A 16,910-nucleotide genomic window follows, 5' to 3' on the forward strand; every position below is an offset into this window, starting at 1 on the left:
ATGTTTAAAATGACACTAAGATTGTGATTCTGGTACAAAGCATTGACAAGTTATTTACAAAGGAATCAAATGTTTTTGTTTTTTTTTTAATTTTGCACTTTTTTCAATGTGAAACATGTGAAGATATGTTAAAGGTGTAAACATATTGACAAACAAAACAAAAAAAGTTTTAAATATTAATAGTTTATAAAATAGAAATAAACAAAAAAATCATCAGGAAAATAATTAATTAAAAGGAGAATAAGGAGTTAATTAGGGCTGATTAGAGAAATTAAAGGTTAAAGGGGTTAAACAGAGGAACATATAATTAAAAAAAAACTTTTTTTTTACTTGACAGGTTGCTTTTAACTGACTTCATGTGCAGATGGAAGTTCATCCCTTTGAGCTGTAGATGAATAAACAGAAAGATACAAAATGAAACAATGTATCTTTTTTACCTTTTTTGTTTTAGGTGAGCAATGTTGTTGATAAACATTGTCAGGCTTTTTTTTTTACAGTTCCAATTGCAGCATCTTGTTAACACTTCAGCTGTCAGCAGGGGAACCCTGCTGACAGCTGAATGAGTCATCAGTTGTTAAGGACACAGTGGCACCACTCCTTAACAACCTGCAATTGCTGGCTTTTCTATTTACATTTCAGCTGTCAACAGGGAATCCCACTGACAGCTGAAAGAACAGAGCCTGGAGGTATCGATTTCAGGTATCGGAGCACTTGCATGAGTACCAATACTCATGCAAATGCTTAGTATCGGTACCTATACTCATGCAAATGCTTGATATAGGCACTGATACCAGTATCGGTGCAACCCTAGTTTTAAGTAAGTCCTCATATTACATAGATTTGGTTCTAAGGGTGATTGTACAGAGACTTCAGGTCAGATTGTAACATATATAGGGAGCCTTAGTATAGCTGTGTAATTATGTGTCTATTTAATTGTGTCAATGATCCATTAGGGCAGGGTTTTTCAACCAGGGTTCCAAAGAATCCTAGGGTTACTTCAGATGTTGCTAGGGCTTCCTTGAACAACGAGCAATTTCTGCCTCTCAGTTCCCACTGACATCATTTATCTATCTGTAGGGGGGTAATTCTTCTCTATGACCTCAAGTTTAAGGAGGGTTCTTCCCACTGACCATCACACTAATTTATCATGAATTGTAGACATAGTAATTTTTAGCAGGGGTTTCCTGAGACCAGAAAGTTATTTTAAGGGTTCTTCTGCCCATATACTTGTTACCTTGGATTTCTATCATGAAATAAATCATTTTGGACTTCAAATCCATCAGTGTGGTGCTCTGGTTTTCTCATACTTCCTGAACAATAATCAACTGACAGCTCTATCAAGGTGGGGAATGTTTATTGTATACCTTCAGATTAAATATATATTTCTGTCTGCAGATTCTATTTTAATAACATTACTCGAAAAGATGCAGAACGGCAACTGTTAGCGCCGGAAAACATTCCTGGAACCTACCTTATCCGGGAGAGTGAAACACACCCAGGTACAGTATGTTACCAAAAATTATGTCTGCAGAGGATTTCACATGTCTCAGATTAAGCATGTCTACCCTTGAGTAATGAATCCAAAGTCTGTCTGCTGTTACAACAAAGAATCCAAAGTGTGCCTGTTTTTACAGAAAACAATGCAAAGTCTATCTACTTTTATAAACAAAATTCAGCACTACCCTAGGCTGTCCTTACAGGAAATAATTAAAATTCTCACTAAAGTGACCAGTAAATGAGTCAACAGTTTTACTTCTCTTACAGAAAAAAAAACTCCCGCAAGACAGACCATTGCAATTACTTTTACAGTAAATAATCCACAGTCCACAGTTACTGTACAAAATCTAAAGTTTGTATACCATATAGCAGGGGTTCTTAGTCTTGTTATAAATATAGACCAATTACATCAGCCCTTCTCAACATTTGTATCCTAGATGAACCACTAAAATAATTTTCAGGTCTCAGGGAAACTTTAGTGAAAACAATTCAACGGGGGTCGATAGGGCAAATACCCCTTACATTGGTGGTCAGTAGAAAGAATGCAACCTATACAGTAGTGGTCAGAATGTCATCCTTACAGACAGATAACAAGATAATTGTGCCATACTGCTGGTTTTGCCAAGTACCCTGGAACTATGCAGACAGCAACAGAATGGTCAATCAGCTACAGCTCAAAGAACCCCTAGAAACCTCTAGACGAACCCTATGGTTCCAGGGAACCCCGGTTGAACATGGCTGCTTTATTGCCCAGTATGCCCCCATACTACCTCTGTCAGACTTTCTTGAGTATATCCATTTTATCATAATCATCTCTGCAATAGTCCTATTGGGTACCCAAATGACTTCAAAATATGTAATTAGCTTGGCTTTAATTTACATATGGATGGCTAGAAAGAAAATCATAAGGATTTTCTCTTATTTATTTATGATAAGGTAGCAAATCCCTAAAACACAATCTGGCTACATCTAATGAGATTTTTGCTGTTGCTTTTGTGCAATCGAAACAAAGAATGGAGATCCAGTTAGGTCTAGGTCTGTCAATGTTCCTCACATGTCATCTCAAAGGCAACATGCTGGTAATACCGGGGAACTGCCTATATAAACTATGGCTAATACAAAAATGTATTTTAATGTATATAAAACATCATATTTTCCAGCGCAAAAACCAAGGCTCTCCTGCCCCCTCCTTTCCCCAATCCAGCATTCAAGTTTCCTCTTTCCCCTGCAACTCACCCACCACATAGTACCCTCCCAAAACCAGCTTCCCATGTACCCCTCCCCCCCGGAGATAGATGACAAGCCTGCAAAACCCTGCAGGGAGACTGATCTTAATGTCTCTGTATATCCATATAGCCTGCTGATATAGCCTAGATGAGGAAGATAATGCTTCTTATAGAGATATGACCAATATATATGTATGCAGTCCAATGAGGATGTGATCCATGCATTTGGCTAGGTTGGAAATCTGTGGTGAGTCCTGGATGTATAATCTACTTGAGCAGTGGTCCCCAAACTGTGGCCCTTTGCTTGCCTTTATCCGGCCCTCGGGGTACTGTTTCATCCACTGACACCAAAAATGCAAAATAATTCCTGTTGTTGACACCAACAATGGAGTATTATTCCTCCCACTGAAACCATCAAAAGGGCACAATTCCTTCCATTGACACCAATGACAGGACACAATTCCATCCATTGATACAATGATGGGGCACAATTCCTTTCTTTGATACCAATGGGGCACAGTTCTTTCTATTGACACCAATGATGGGGCATAATTCCTTCCATTGAGACCAATAATGGAGCACAATTCCTTCCATTGACACAACAATGGGGCCCAATTCCTTCCATTGACACTGATGAAGGGGCACAATTCCTTCCAATGGCACCAACAATGCGGCACAATTCCTTCCATTGACACAACGATGGGGCACAATTCCTTCCATTGACACCAATGATGGGGCACAATTCCTTCCATTGACACCAATGATGGGGCACAATTCCTTCCATTGACATCAATGATGGGGCACAATTCCTTCCATTGATACAATGATGGAGCAGAATTCCTTCCATTGAGACCAATAATGGAGCACAATTCCTTCCATTGACACAACGATGGGGCCCAATTCCTTCCATTGACACCAATGAAGGGGCACAATTCCTTCCATTGGCACCAACAATGTGGCACAATTCCTTCCATTGACACAACGATGGGGCACAATTCCTTCCATTGACATCAATGATGGGGCACAATTCCTTCCATTGATACAATGATGGGGCACAATTCCTTGCATTAATACTCATGGGGCACAATTCCTTCTATTGACACCAATGATGGGGTATCATTTCTTCCATTGACACCAAAGGTGGGGCACAATTCCTTCCATAGACACCAAAGATGGGGCAGAATTCCTTCCATTGACATAACGATGGGGCAGAATTCTGTCCATTGACACCAATAATGGGGCAGAATTCCTTCCATTGACACCAATTATGGGGCACTATTCCGCCACTGACACCAAAAATAGGGCATTGTTTACTCCCACTGGATGCCAGGACATTTTCTACTCTCACTGGCTTTAGTCTGGCCGCCCTAATGTCTGAAAGGACAGTAAACCGGCCCTTTGTTTAGAAAATTTGGATGCCCCTGCACTAGAGCTACAGTCCACGTGCCACTGTATCTGGTGCTCAGTACTGTATAAGCAGTAGGTCAAGCCTGAATGTCCGAATGAATGGTCAAGTGCAGGGGAAAAGAGGGGGGCCGAACTTCCGGCTCAGTTCGCTGTGGTAAACTGAGCCAGAAGTGGGAGTGGGTACCTGTCAAAACCAGGTATCTGCTTCTCCCCCACAAAAAAGTGCCAAATAGCAGTGGAGGGGTGGAGGAGGCAGAAAAGTGGAGCTTCCTATTTTGGGTGGAACTCCACATTACCATCAGTCTCCCTGCAGGGTGTTCAGACTTGTCATCTAATTTGGGGGATGGAGGGTACATGGAAAGGGGGTTTCAGGAGGGTACTATTAGGTGGGTGGGTAGGTTAGAGGGAAAGGGGGAAACTTGAATGCTGGATTGGAGAGGGGAGGGGAGAGGAGGGAGAGCCTTGGGTTTTGCACTGGATAATATGATGGCCTTTATATAGTAAAAATATATTCTTTCATTAGCCATAGAAGGTGTCATATCCATTTACTTTTCTTTTTGATTCAGATATCACCTTACACTGCAAGTGGATTTTGATTTCACATTAAGGCTCCATTCTCACCTGAGCAGAGCGATTTTCAGGCATTTTATTAGATTTTTGGAGAGTTTTCGGAAATGTGTTAAAAGCAGTTTAGAAGCATATTACAAGCATTTTACAGCTTCAGGTGTTTTTGTTTACCCAATAGAAAGCACTGGGGGGGGGGGGGGAATTAGGGGTGGAGAGCTTCTGCTTGAGCAGAAAGCACTCAACAAAATGCTCAAATTACACGTTTTCAAGTCTATGGGGCCAAAAACGCTTGTAATCTGCCAAAAAAGAAGATCATGTACTTCCTTTGAGCGACAGGCATTTTGCTTCAGGTGACAGAACTCTCATATATGAACAGGGGCCATTGAAATGAATGGGATTTAGCTTGTTGAGCAGTTTAGAGCTACAAACTTGAAGCTGAAAATTACTCAGGTGTGAATAAAGCCTTCGTAATGCAGAGAATCCTGTTTCAGAGTATTGTAGTTATTCAGAGATCCATTCCCATTATTTGGTTCTACCAAGAGATATGGATACCCCCCAGCTGTGAACTCCTGCCTTACTGTACTGAATACAAAGAAGCTCACTTGGCAGTGACATCTTAGAGACAAACATATCATTTTGGTGCAATCACAGCATACCTGTAGGATGTGAAAGTCACACTTTGCTTCTTGGGGCTGAACAGACAGGAAACCACAGCTCTTCACATCTTGGTTAGCTTTCATTTGGAGGAAGGTATGTCCCGCACATCTCCTCCAACCTCTGGCCAATATTTTAGACGTTCTGCCTAATATATGGTTCCATATGTGTCCTCTGCTCTTCATCCACACGGCATATGCGAAGACTTTGAAAGTGCGGCATATTTCCCTGTGCACTAAACGCTGATCATGGACACAGATTGTAGCGCTCTGTTCTTGGAAGAGAGTTAAAAGTGTTTTAGGCTCATAAAGAGGTGAAGTGAGGTTTATATGAACGACACTTGCGTCATGCCGAGTTCTCAGAGATGAAAGCAATCCCATGAAGCAAAGCCGCAGACCTGCCGCCACGGAGTGGTATGCGCTAATTTATCCTCTTAATGATTCCATTTGTTGCAAAAGGTTGTGGTAATTCTTGAATCACTCCGCTGTTTAAATTTAATTACTGCAATGAAAGATGGAATTCCTATAAAACAAAATGCTGACAGTTGTCTTCTAATTTCATCAAGTGTTGGCTGTCCAATACTCTCTCTACAGGTAAGTCATGACTCTCCAGATGAACTACAGATCCCAGTATTCACTAATTAATGGAATAAGGTCTTGCTGGAACTTCTAGTTCTACAACAGTTGGCAAGCTACTGGTTCCCTATCAGAGGAGTAATGAATCTACAGTTATAGTATATGTAAACCCAAACACTAAGGGTTCATTTACACTTGAGTGTTTCCAAAACGCATGGCAGAGCACCTGATCTATAAACACTGCTTTGTGGTGCTAGTCGTCAAAGCACAAAGCACCAAAGTCCACCACAATGCATATACCAAGTGTTGTGGTGCACTGCATTGTTAAAAGGGGTCAAGCACTTTTTTTTTTTGGTGCTTTGGCAGTCCATTTATAATGCGTGCATTGGCATTCCATTCTTAAAGCATGCAATGGCAATCCATTCATAATGTGTGCATTGACAGTCCATTCATAATGTGCATTGGCATTTGTGCATTGACGATCCCTTCATATTGTGTGCATTGGCAGTACATTCATAAAGCATGCAATGGCAATCCATTCATAATGTGTGCATTGGCAGTCCATCCATAATGTGTGAATTGGTGGTGTGCATTGACAGTCCCTTCATATTGTGTGAATTGGCAGTCCATTCATAAAGCATACAATGGCAATCCATTCATAATGAGTGCATTGGCAGTCCATCCATAATGTGTGAATTGGTGGTCCATTCATAAAGCATGCATTGGCAATCCATTCATAACGTGTGCATTGGCAGTCCATCCATAATGTGTGCATTGGCAGTCCATCCATAATGTGTGAATTGGTGGTGTGCATTGACAGTCCCTTCAAATTGTGTGAATTGGCAGTCCATTCATAAAGCATACAATGGCAATCCATTCATAATGAGTGCATTGGCAGTCCATCCATAATGTGTGAATTGGTGGTCCATTCCTAAAGCATGCATTGGCAATCCATTCATAACGTGTGCATTGAAAGTCCATTCTTGAAGCATGCATTGGCATTTATAATGTGCGCATTGGCAGTCCATTCATAGTTTGTGCATTGACGGTCCCTTCATAATGTGTGCTTTGGCAGTCCATTCATAAAGCATGCAATGGCAATCCATTCATAATGTGTGCCTTGGCAGTCCATTCATCATGTGCGCATTGGTGGTCCATTCATAAAACTTGCATTGGCAGTCCAATTTATGTGCCATAATGAGCATTATCACATGCACCATAGCATGTGTTAACATGTGTGCATTAATGCATTGCAGAGGAATGGGCCCTTAGATTAAGCATGTTAATGTCTTTTAAAAGCAATTTTTATTATCTTTAAAACGGTTGTAAAGTCTGGAATTTTTTCTCTAAAATAATAAACATATTATACCTACCTAGTAATGGTATGGCACAGAACAGCCCCAAGCCTCCTCTTCTGGGGTCCCCTGCTGGTGCTCTCGGCTCCTCATCTTCTGTGTCTACCACCATAGCAAACTGCTTGCTATGGGGACAGACATGTGGACTCTTAGCCGGGCTGTGTGCATCCATGTGTGCGTCCCCATTCCCTCCCCACAGGATTTGACTGACAGCAGTAGAAGCCAATGGCTCTTGCCCCTGTGCCTGTGAGGAGAGAAAAGGAGGAGAGTGCTGCTGCAGATGGGCACAGCGCTGAATTCGAGACAGGCAAGTATATAAGAAGGTGTGGGAGGGACATATAACTACTGGGACATTATTTACCTTTATGCGGGAAATGCTGCAAAGCATCGTGGCTGTGGCGCATGTACACTCCCGGCCACTGCCTTTGCAGCTTAAAGGGTAGCAGCTGAGGGTAGTAAAAATGTGGCTCAACCAAATGTTTTTAAACCCCCCCCCCAATTGCAAATGTAAATGAGCCCTTAATGTACATTGAGTGTAAAAAAATAAGGTTTCTTATTATTATTTTTACAAATTTTTTATAATTCTCATTATTATTTTAATTTTCAGGCACTTATTCACTGTCTGTGCGAGACAAAGACACAACCAGGGGAGATTCAGTGAAACACTATAAGATCAGAATGCTGGATAATGGCGGATATTATATTTCCCCGACTCTCACATTTTCCTCACTACAAGATCTAGTGAAACATTATACTGGTGAGCATATAATATTTCTTTTCTTGTATGTTGGTCACACTACCTATAATTATTATTATTATACAGGATTTATATAGCGCCAACAGTTTGCTCAGCGCTTTATTATTAATATTATTATTATTATTATTATACAGGATTTATATAGCACCAAGAGTTTGCTCAGCGCTTTATTATTATTATTATTTTTATTATTATTATTATACAGGATTTATATAGCGCCAACAGTTTGCTCAGCGCTTTACAATATAAAGGGAGACAATACAGCAACATACAGTTCAATACAAGAGGGATAGGAGGCCCTGATCCTGGGAGCTTACAATCTATGAGGGTCACAGTTTTCTGTCACTCCATAATCACTGTGATGGGCAAATGAAAGACTGGCCACAAGCTATTGAACAAAATACTGTTAGCAGCCCTGGTTTAAAATGTGAAAATATGATCAATGGATTATTTGTAGTATAAGTGAGCCTGTCAACTGTAAAGTCAATCAATCACAAGAGGACATCATTTTGAAGCCAGGTACATGTAGCTGTATATTTTGGGGTGTATTTACCAAAGGCAAATAGACTGTGGACTTTTCAAGAGTAATTGCACTGCAAGTGCATTTGATCCAGAGCTCGATAAAAGAGGGGAAATTCTACTGACTTCTATCATCCAATCACGTGCAAGCAAAAATGCTGTTTTTTGGGGGTTTTTTTGCATGTGATTGGGTATTCTTTGTAATATGAAGCTTTATCTCATTTACTAAGCTCTGGAGCAACTGCACTTGCAGCGTTCACAGTCTATTTGCCTTAACCTCCCTGGCGGTATTCCTGAGTGTAGCTCGGGGTAAAGTTTCAGCCCCACAAGGGGTAACCCCGAGCTACACTTAGGGAATACCCTGCAGCGCTGCTCCGGGATCTCTTCTTCTCTTACCTTGTCCTGCTCCCCCGCGATGTCCCTCCTGCAGTGTCCCCTGCAATGTCCTCCGGCTGATGTCGGCATTTGTCTTCCGGGTTCTGCTCCTTGCGATGTTGGGACGTATGGGATGTAACCGGGCGGGAAATGTAAAAACTTTAAAAAGTGACATTCACTAAATACACTAAAATCACATAGTAAAACATTACTGTATCAAACCATTTCACATACATTCTGTCCTGAGTGCTTTGTCCTGTGCCCTGCCTGCATTTTTACCGTTCATTCTGCCTGGAAACTGAGAAATGTCCACGGCGTTCAAAAAGCGTCCCTTTATGTCAAAAGCGATTTTAGACCAGCTAGAGAACAGTGATAGTAAATTAGAACCACTTGCAGAATTGAGTGATAATGATTCGTGGGGAAATTCGTCATCAGACACTGAAAACGATTCTGCGACTTTGCTCAGTGATGTGCGAACTTGGCGCTATATTTCAAATTTCAATGTTTTTGGTTTTATTGCATTATTGAATTAAATTTATTATTATATTATTATTTTTTGATTATTTATTAAATTATAATTTATGATTTCGTGTTTCAAATTTTAATATACCCGGGATGTTTACTAGACTCTTGTTCGGACAGATTTCAGTGAGTTATTCCTAAGAATTACAGGCCTACAATAAAAAAAACTACATATTTCCATGCAAAAAAATTTACCGCTTTGAGCACAGCAGTGCTGACATAATTAGACCGCTAGGGAGGCTACGTAAATCAACCCCAATATAACTTTGCAGCAAGTCATGAGGTTTAAACAGGGTCTGATCTGTGTTAGACATTTGTGAACACAGACAAAAACTCCTCAGGCACCAGGATTTACATGACTGAGTCATCTCTGAGATGGCATCCCGGTCCAGGAAGTAGGTGGTGACCATGGATGATGCCTGAACAAAGATGGCTCCATCCTTTTGAAGAGGAAAGCATAGGAGTGCATTGTCAGGTGGAGTACTGTGTTACCTGTGAGAAGTAATAAATACTCTGAAAAGTTACACTTACAGTGGCTGTAAAGGTAGAAGTTTTTTTCTACCTTAATGCATTCTATGCATTAGGGTAAAGAAGCCTTCTGTTTGGTTCCCCCCAGATCCCCTTTTACTTACCTGAGCCCGATCTTGATCCAGCACTGTGCCAGAGAGCAACAGATCTCTCTGTGCTCTCTCTCTCCTCACTGGAAATAGAGGCAGCAGTGAGAGTCATTGGCACCTGCTGCTGTCAATCACAGCCAGTGAGGAGAGAACGGGGCAGGGCCAAGCTGTGCTGTGTGTGTCAATTGACGCACACAGCTTGGCTCGGGAGCAAGCCCACATGAGTGGCACCCAGAAGGAGGGAGGAGCCAGGAGCACTGGCGGTAGACCACAGAAGAAGAGGATCTGGACTGACAGAGAATTTAAGTATAATATGTTATATTGTAAAGCGCTGAGCAAATTGTTGGTGCTATATAAATCCTGTATAATAATAATGATAATAATATGTTTATTATTAAAAAAAAAATTCTTTAGAAGCACTTTAAGCCGGCCATGCATGGATCAAAATTGGGCTAGTTTGATCCACGTATGGACAAGGTAGTTGTGCAGAAGTTGATCTACTTCTGTACAACCACCCTGTCAGAGTTTTGCTGCTTGATCAGCACTGCCAGCTATTGCCTACAATGCTGATCAGTGTATTCTTACGGCAGGGAAGTCTCCCCACTGTCAGAATACAATAGCTCATTGGGGAGGATTCCCTCATCTACATTGAGTGTGTGGATGGGGACATCAAATCAGTTTTTTTTTTTTGGTTAAATGAAAAAATCTGACTCATGTATGGGCTACCTTACACTTTGTGCAAATGGAGAAACGAAAAAAAGGCGCACCGAACTTGTGCATTATCATTTAAAAATGTATTTATTGAAGGAACAAGTAAGTATCATACTCACAATAGACATAATAACACAGGCATGTCAAACTGAACAAGATGTATGATCCAAACAACATCTGAGTCCATACGATGGAACCCTGGATGACCAACTTCTAATGCGTTTCGAGGACACAACCTCTTCCTCAGTTGGCTTCAATAAATATATTTTTAAATGATAATGCACTAGGTCGGTGCGCCCTTTTTTTGTTTCTCCGTTTGCATCCAGTGTATTTGGACCACCCCGGTCTGTAGAGAGTAGCAAGCAGTGCATATTCCAGAATATTCCAGAACATTCCTATTGGGTCTACTGAGTCCATTCCTAGTGCAGGAGAAAAGTGTTTGTTGTGTTGGATCTACTTTACATTTTACTAAGCCTCCATGCAGGGCCGTGGATAAGGGGGTAACACCAGTCCTCCTGTATGGGGCCCAAGCCAGCAGGGGGGCCCAGGCAGCTGGGTGTATCGGATGTAGGCAGGGAGGGTGATCGGCATGGTGGGGAGTATTTACTGGAACCAATCCCCTGACTTTTTTTCCTCTTCCTCCCACTGGCTTTAAGCTTCTGCAGAGAGAGCCATACAGGGGATTGTTTCCAGTAATTGCCCCCCGCCCCATCACCCATCACCCTCCCTGTGCACCATGCATTTCCCCCTGTTGCCCAAGCCCCCTGTGTGCCCCCACCCCCGCAGTGCTGCCGGCTTCCCTCCATCCCCTTCCTTTCCTGAACAAACACAATGAGTGGTCAGTACTGATCACTCACTGTGTTTATTCATAACTGAAGCATAGTAAACTTTGTTTTCTTTTGGGGGGTCCTGTCAGGCTGGCTGTATGGGGCCCCGTGGTTTCTAACAGCAGCCCTGCCTTCATGTACTTAACATGAAAAAAATGATCTGATGAAAGGTCTACATTAGTATTGTTTTTGTCATTTTATAGGAAGAGCTGATGGTTTATGCCGGAAATTAGAAAATCCTTGTCCAGCGTTGGTGAAAAACACATGGGAGGTGGATGTCTGGGAGATCCCAAGGGATTCTTTAAGGCTTGTAAAGAGGCTTGGAGCTGGGCAGTTTGGAGAAGTATGGATGGGTGAGTTGTAAGTCATATCATATGAATGAAATAAATTCAGTCCCAAAATTTCCTCTAGTTCCATTCTTGCCTTACGTTTTTTCGGTGCACACAATCTGCACACTACCGCAATACAGTAGTTTGAACCAGCCACACAGGAGAAAAGGCAATTTGCATTGTCTTGTGATGGGACTGCGGTGGAATAGCTGCCAGCATCTCATCAACTGACCACTCAGGATAGACTGGGGACACCTCCTCTTTCCAGGTCTTTAGAGTATTTGTTCACACCACACCATGCGCAATGAAATGTTTTCTTTTGTTGAGGGAAATCTAGCAGTCACAGAGAGAGCAGGCCATACAGGGAGCATCTGGGAGATTAACGACATCCCCTTGAGGAATCCAGTACCGTATTACCAGGGGCGGACTGACCATTCAAGCACTTGGGCACTGCCCGAAGGCCCAGGGTCAGTAGGGGGCCCTATGAGATGCCCCTAGTACATTTCATAGGTTGTTTTGGGTGTGGTTTGAGTGTGGGCAAGGACACGGGGCCCCATGATCCCCTATTGCCCGGGGACCCCATGAGTTCTCAGTCCACCCCTGTGTATTGCCATACAAAACATTGACCCATCATAATTCTAAGTAATTAATGATACCCTTCCATTCTGGAGCTTTGCATTGATTCCCTGTTTTTCTATTCTAACCTATTAGGATATTATAATACCGATATGAAAGTGGCCATCAAGACATTAAAAGAAGGCAGCATGTCACCCATGGCTTTTCTAGAGGAGGCTAACTTGATGAAAACCCTTCAACATGATAAACTGGTACAACTTTTCGCTGTGGTAACCAAGGAACCCATATACATTGTAACAGAGTACATGGCAAATGGTGAGTTAAAGGGGCAGTATGAAGGATTAACATGACATAGTGATTCTTGTTAAATTGTCTGTTCTCATGTTCAACTCTTGCTTGACCACACCTTGTATCTTGACAAATCTATGTTCAAGAGGATACCTGTTAGGCTCTGGGCCAATCAATACAGACAAGCAGGGCCATCTTTAATATTGATTGAACCCTGGGCAAACATTTTTTGCCCCCCCCCCATATAATTTTGCTCTCCACCTGCTCTAAGACTTACAATACATAGCAGCTAGACTCAAAATCAGTTTATTTAGCAGATCTGGCAACAATTGCAATTGGTTGCCGGAGGTTGCAGCACATCATTACAGCTCACTGACTGTTTGGCAGAGGTTTCAGCACACATTACGGCTCACTGCTTAGTTGCTAGTTGTTACAGAACTTGATTGTAAGCTTTAACGAGCAGGGCCCTCTGTTTCCTCTTGTACCAAATTGTATAGTAACTGTAATGTCTACCTTCATTTGTAATAATAATGATTTCTCCTTGCTGATTGGTTGCTAGAGATTACTGCACATCATTACTGCTCACTGATTGGTTGTTAGAGGTTATTGCACATCATTACTGCTCACTGATTGGTTGCTAGAGGTTACTGCACATTATTACCACTCACTGATTGGTTGCTAGAGGTTACTGCACATTATTACCGCTCAGTGATCGGCTGCTAGATCATTACTGCTCACCCATTGGTTGCTAGAGGTTACTGCACATCATTACAGCTCACTGATTGGCTGCTGAAGGTTACAGCATATCATCTCCTCTCTGCCTGCACACCTTCCTAGTCGAAGGTGAGGGGACCCACTTATAGACAGAAAATTCCTAGGATATCTAGGACTCCTAGAATCAGTGGCAGTGCTGGGGATGGGGGGGGGGTTTGATGGGATAAGTGGAAGTGGTAGGGGGGATGGGATTAGTGGCAGTGCTGGGTGGATTGGATGAGTGACTATGCTGGTGGGGGATGGGATAAGTGGCAGTGCTGGATGGGGATGGGAGTTGACATTTCTACATCAACCACCAATGTAAGAGGGGATTTACACTAACTACCAGTGTATGGGCAATTCTGCACTTAAAAACAATGTAAATAGAAATTTACACTGACCACCAATGTAATAGGGAATATGCATGACTACCAATTTAAGGGGGCTTCTACATGGACCACCAATGTAAATGAGGATTCGACACTGACCACAAATGCAAATTAGGCTTTTTTTCTGACTACCAATATGAAGAGGAATTTCTACAGTGACCACCAATGTAAGGAGGGATTTACACTGACCACCAATGTAAGAGGGACTTTCACACTGACCACTAGTGTGAATGAAAGGATTCTACACCAAGCCCCAATGTAATGAGAATATACAGTATAGAGTGACCACCAATGTAAGGAGGGATTTACACTGACCACCAATATAAGAGGGACTTTCACACTGACCACTAGTGTGAATGAAAGGATTCTACACCAAGCCCCAATGTAATGAGAATATACAGTATACACTGACCACCAGTGTAATTGGGACATTTAGCCTATGTTCACATTTATGCGTGTTGGAAATGCATGCAAAATTGTTTTCCTGACACCACAGAAATATGCTGCCCTTTAGCAGATACACAATAGTGTAATTAATTGTTGATGACACCCTCATACATCTGCTGCTGTGCACGTTTCCACATGCACCAAAATTAACGGTGCTGTGGCTCGAAGTGATTTTGAAAAATGGACTTTATTTCCGCAGTTCTAGCACATAGAGCAGCCCATTGAAATGAATGGGCTGCACTACATGTGACGTACATCTTTATCCACCCCATCAGTACACCTTTGCATCCTAAATTTCTCTGTTAACCTCTGCACCCCAAAACTCCACTATCCTCTTCACTCTAACCTTCCCCCCACTTTAACTCCATATGCCTTCTCTGCTCATCTTTGCACCCACCTTCCTTACCTCTGTACACCCCCCCTCCCCCTAGATAGTGTGCACTCCAAACTGTAATTACTTTGCTTACCTTTGTAGCATAGGCTGATGGTAGGCTCAGTGACCACAGTTGCAGACAGGACTTTCAAGTATGCAGAGGTGATGGTGGCTGGAACCTCATTGGGGCATAATATACATATGAATACAACCACAATTTGCATATCAGTGTCCTACTATTTACATATTAATGCCATCGGCCTGCCTCTGTTTACATATGAACTTTGGTTATTTACATGTGGCTGCTGACATGGTCTTCATGTGAGTCATGGCAATAGGGCAGAGCTAGGGAGCATAAGTGACAGCACTTCACACTATATCAGGACACAGCATGGGATGAAGACTTCAAGGGATAAGGGAATGTAAACTGAGACAGTTGGCAAGTATGAGGCAGCTGCTTTGGGCCCCACAACAATGACTGTGCCCAGGGCAGCTGTCCCTTTTGCCCCTCCAGACAGCCCTGCACACAAGGTTCAAAATCAACCTTTATTTGCCCAATATATAGGCAGACCTCTGATCTATTTAAGCAGTCAGCGGTATTGCTATGGCCGGGCAGATGTGCAAAGTCTTACATCTGCTGTACCTTATCGTTGTTGCACATACCTCTAAAAATAGTCATTGAAAATCCATGGGGTAAGAGCATTTAGCTCTGCTAAGACACCAGGTAACATAAAATATCACATAACATAGACACAGTGGAAGATGGGAAGGTTTCCCTGCAGTCCATGGTGAGCACTTGTTGCATTTGAAGTGAAACATTTTTACTCAAAGCATAAGTATATGTAAAATAGGGGAACATGGGAAATTAAGAAATATGTTCAAATAGAGTCTGAGATCTACTTGTAACACTGGGTATTGTTATTGAAGACGCAGAACTCTGTTGGGTGTTTACTACTGTGTCTCAAGTTGATACAAGTGCCCAGACCATTCTAGGAGTTGTAGTTTCGAAGGAGGACCTTGCTCACAGTAAATCTGAAGTCAAAACTAAAAAGCACACGTGCCAGCCAAGGTGAGGAAAAAAGCCTGGGAAGGAGTTGGGGTAGTTGAGGTAAGAAGTGCCAATAGAGAAGTTGTGTTTGGAAATGTGCTGAGCCGTGCTGCTCAAACCATGCCAAACCAGACTGCATTCCACAGAGGCTCATCAAGCAGAGGAGCAGACTATTGTGCTGAGCGCTGAGCCAGGAGACAACCCAAGGGAGATCCTTTATCATCCAGAATTACATGCACCCTGACCACTGCAGCTGTATCGTCATTTAAGGGGACCCCCCACCCCCACCGCACGGACAGTTCGTGGTCTTCTAAAGACTGCTGCATAAGGACTGGGTGAGAGAGTCCTGGACCCACACAGTTGGCCATGTGCATCCCAAGTTGCTGCACAACAATTCAACCATAACTCTTGCCAATCCTTGCTCTACATTGCACTCCCCTTCTTTCAAATGTGCCTTCCTTTGCTTAGTTGATTTAAATGGGTACACCCACTGACTGAGTCTATTTTTCCATCCTATTGTTTCTGAACTCTGCATCCTAGGAACATCCCATTGTCTCGCATGCCAACATTAAAGGGCCCCAACTGAGCAGGAAGAAGTTAACCTTAAAGAACTGTTCAGATCATGTGTTCTTCCTGGTCGCAGCTCTGGTTTGCTGGTAATATAGCAAACTTTCCAATTTAAGCCTAGCCCTCCCAGACTAAAGGCCCTCAATTGTACTAGCATGTCATTCTTATAGTAAGACGGGCATGGTCACTTGGGGCATAATCTCCCAGTCGGAGGGCTACTGTTTATGCTCTTGGTACTGCAGTACACACTAAATTCATTCTTAAAGGTACTTGATTCAATTAAAATTTCTTTGTATTGCATTGTTTTCTCATGTGTTGACATTGAAATATTGATTTATTGTCTTATCCTTTCATTTTGGTCTGCCAATATAATCATCTTATCTTCTAGCAGTCAGTGTATGCCATTTTTGAGGGCCCACTGGGGGCTCAGCCAAGCTATTCTGGTGATTTCGGTAAGAGAGAGGCTTAGGGCCAGAGGGCCAGAGAACGAGCAGAGGACCCAAAATTATCAGCAGCTCCTGCAGGGGTATT

General features: G+C 42.4%; 1 protein-coding gene across 1 annotated transcript in view; it reads left to right on the forward strand.

Moving 5' to 3' along the window:
* BLK (BLK proto-oncogene, Src family tyrosine kinase) overlaps positions 1–16,910 on the forward strand; it is a 96,764-nt gene that overhangs the window by 35,479 nt on the left and 44,375 nt on the right. The window contains exons 6-9 of the mRNA XM_089685912.1: positions 1,396–1,499; positions 7,889–8,038; positions 11,813–11,962; positions 12,650–12,829. Coding sequence (XP_089542038.1) covers positions 1,396–1,499; positions 7,889–8,038; positions 11,813–11,962; positions 12,650–12,829 — 584 coding nt within the window. The remainder of the gene's footprint in view (positions 1–1,395; positions 1,500–7,888; positions 8,039–11,812; positions 11,963–12,649; positions 12,830–16,910) is intronic.

Source organism: Staurois parvus, unplaced genomic scaffold, assembly GCF_062004578.1.
Source record: "Staurois parvus isolate SC_StPar_1 unplaced genomic scaffold, SC_StPar_1.0 ptg000388l, whole genome shotgun sequence".
NCBI lineage: Eukaryota > Metazoa > Chordata > Amphibia > Anura > Ranidae > Staurois > Staurois parvus.